General features: G+C 44.6%; 1 protein-coding gene across 3 annotated transcripts in view; it reads right to left on the bottom strand.

Annotated features, from left to right (window-relative positions):
- cnksr2a (connector enhancer of kinase suppressor of Ras 2a) overlaps nt 1–2,500 on the bottom strand; it is a 61,817-nt gene that overhangs the window by 40,956 nt on the left and 18,361 nt on the right. For 2 of the 3 annotated variants that reach the window (XM_060862210.1, XM_060862211.1), the window contains exon 4: nt 1,196–1,301. In XM_060862210.1, the coding sequence (XP_060718193.1) occupies nt 1,196–1,301 (106 nt within the window). The remainder of the gene's footprint in view (nt 1–1,195; nt 1,302–2,500) is intronic. The other variant, XM_060862213.1, reaches the window with a different exon arrangement.

Below are 2,500 nucleotides of genomic sequence, written 5' to 3'. Positions count from 1 at the left end.
GTACTCCGGTTTCCTCCCCCGGTCCAAAGACATGCATGGTAGGTTGATTGGCATCTCTGGAAAATTGTCCGTAGTGTGTGAGTGCGTGAGTGAATGAGAGTGTGTGTGTGTGTGCCCTGTGATGGGTTGGCACTCCGTCCAGGGTGTATCCTGCCTTGATGCCCGATGACGCCTGAGATAGGCACAGGCTCCCTGTGACCCGAGGTAGTTTGGATAAGCGGTAGAAAATGAGTGAGAGAGTGAGTGAGTGAGTGAGAGTGAGTGAGAGTGAGTGAGTGAGAGTGAGTGAGTGAGTGAGTGAGTGAGTGAGAGTGAGTGAGTGAGTGAGAGTGAGTGAGTGAGTGAGTGAGTGAGAGTGAGTGAGTGCTGTGGGCAAAAAATAGTTAAAACTTTTAAAATATTTTACATTTTCTTTTTCAATTAAAATGGCTGAAGTCATGAAAGCGGATTTGATTCTCCGATCTGCTGAGCTGCAAACAGCTCGATCTCGTCCTGCTCTCCTCCCACCTGCCACTTCACTGTGTCTCTAACAAGCACCGAGCTGCTGCTGCTGGCCCACTTCTGTTCACACACACACTCAACGCCATGTTCAATCCCATAATGCCTCTCCTGTACACAGTACACTCACACACTCTAGTGTGTTGCAGGTTGCAGGATGGCAGGATGAAGAGAGAAATTTTTTTTTACACACATGGACTCCTGTACTGATGCAGGACGTGAGATACCAGCTCCAGGATGTTGTTAATTGTTACCATAGTAACAGCTTGTTTACAAAAAAAAAAATAGCTGTTTTGGTGACGTGTGTAACGTACATCGAAGGAGTCTCCAGAGTCAGAGGTACAGCTGTAACTGTAAGATCTTCAGGACAGAAAAGTTCACGCTTCACACAAGTTTCTCGCTGATAAAAGATGACAAGGTGCAGTTATATTTTCCTTTTATTAAAGAGAGAGAATAAAGTTCAGCTGCTGAGGGAACAGATGTTTATTGCTGCTGTAATGGAAGCGACAGCAGAAAGTAATGTGTTAATGGTAAATGTGTAAAATAAGAACAGGACTAGAACATGTCAGGTCGTGGGGTTCAAATAATATTAAATATATTTCTAGGTTATTAACTGAGATTTTTGACCCAGCTTTACATTATTTGAGATGCCCTTCTACTTTTATAATCACACACACACACACACACACACACACACCTGCTGTACGATGGTAGTGAGTTCGAGACACAGCTGGATCACGTTGTTCCTCGTCACTGAATAATCCGTCACTGCAGCAAAAGGAGACCTGAAAAAGAAGTAGCACCTGGAATTAACCATTAGATCATTCTTAATCTCCAACCTCCTAGATGGACAATGTGTGTGTGTGTGTGTGTGTGTGAGTGTGTGTGTGTGTGTGTGTGTGTGTGTGTGTGAGTGTGTGTGTGTGTGTTTGTGTGTGTGTGTGTGAGAGTGTGTGTATGTATGTGCATGTATGCTTGCGTGTGTGTATGTGTATGTATGCATGTGCAAGTAGGCATGTTTGTGTGTGTGTGTGTGTGTGTGTTTGTGTGTGTGTGAGTTTGTGTGTGTGTGTGTGTGAGAGAGTGTGTGTGTATGTATGTGCGTGTATGCTTGTGTGTATGTGTATGTATGCATGTGCGAGTAGGCATGTTTGTGTGTGTGTGTGTGTGTGTGTGTGTGTGTGTGTGTGTGTGTGTGTGTGAGTGTGTGTGTGTGTTTGTGTGTGTGTGTGTGAGAGTGTGTGTATGTATGTGAGTAGGCATGTTTGTGTGTGTGTGTGTGTTTGTGTGTGTGTGAGTTTGTGTGTGTGTGTGAGAGAGTGTGTGTGTATGTATGTGCATGTATGCTTGTGTGTGTGTGTATGTGTATGTATGCATGTGCGAGTAGGCATGTTTGTGTGTGTGTGTGTGTGTGTGTGTGTGTGTGTGTGTGTGTGTGTGTGTGTGTGTGTGTGTGTGTGTGTGTGTGAACCACTAGAACTGCTTCGTTATGCCATAGTTCTTTAAAGAACCCTTTCTCTACAACTCTATTCATTAAGTAACTCAGTGTGTTAATAGTTCCTCTTGGTCAGGGAACTAGAAAAGCTTAATTAATAAAAGAACCCTTGTCGAACTCTTGAAAGTGACGTGACGTACGGCTAAGTGCGGTGACACATACTCAGAATTCGTTCTCTGTGTTTAACCCATCCGGAGCAGTGGGCAGCCATTTATGCTGCGGCGCCCGGGGAGCAGTTGGGGGGTTCGGTGCCTTGCTCAAGGGCACCTCAGTCATGGTATTGCCGGCCCGAGACTCAAACCCACAACCTTAAGGTTAGGAGTCAGACTCTCTAACCATTAGGCCAGGACTTCCCTCTTGTATAGAGTACTATCATATCATATCAGGGTGATATGACTCTCTAAACGACTGCACATTCGTTTGTTCTTCATTCACAGAAGATGAAGAAACTGATGTTCACAGACATGATGTTAGTGATGACATAAAGTTATAAAAGCTCTGTGGAGA

Source organism: Tachysurus vachellii, chromosome 25 (assembly GCF_030014155.1).
Source record: "Tachysurus vachellii isolate PV-2020 chromosome 25, HZAU_Pvac_v1, whole genome shotgun sequence".
NCBI lineage: Eukaryota > Metazoa > Chordata > Actinopteri > Siluriformes > Bagridae > Tachysurus > Tachysurus vachellii.
The sequence above is the reverse complement of the archived record's forward strand: the minus strand, read 5'-3'. Positions and strand labels throughout refer to the sequence as shown.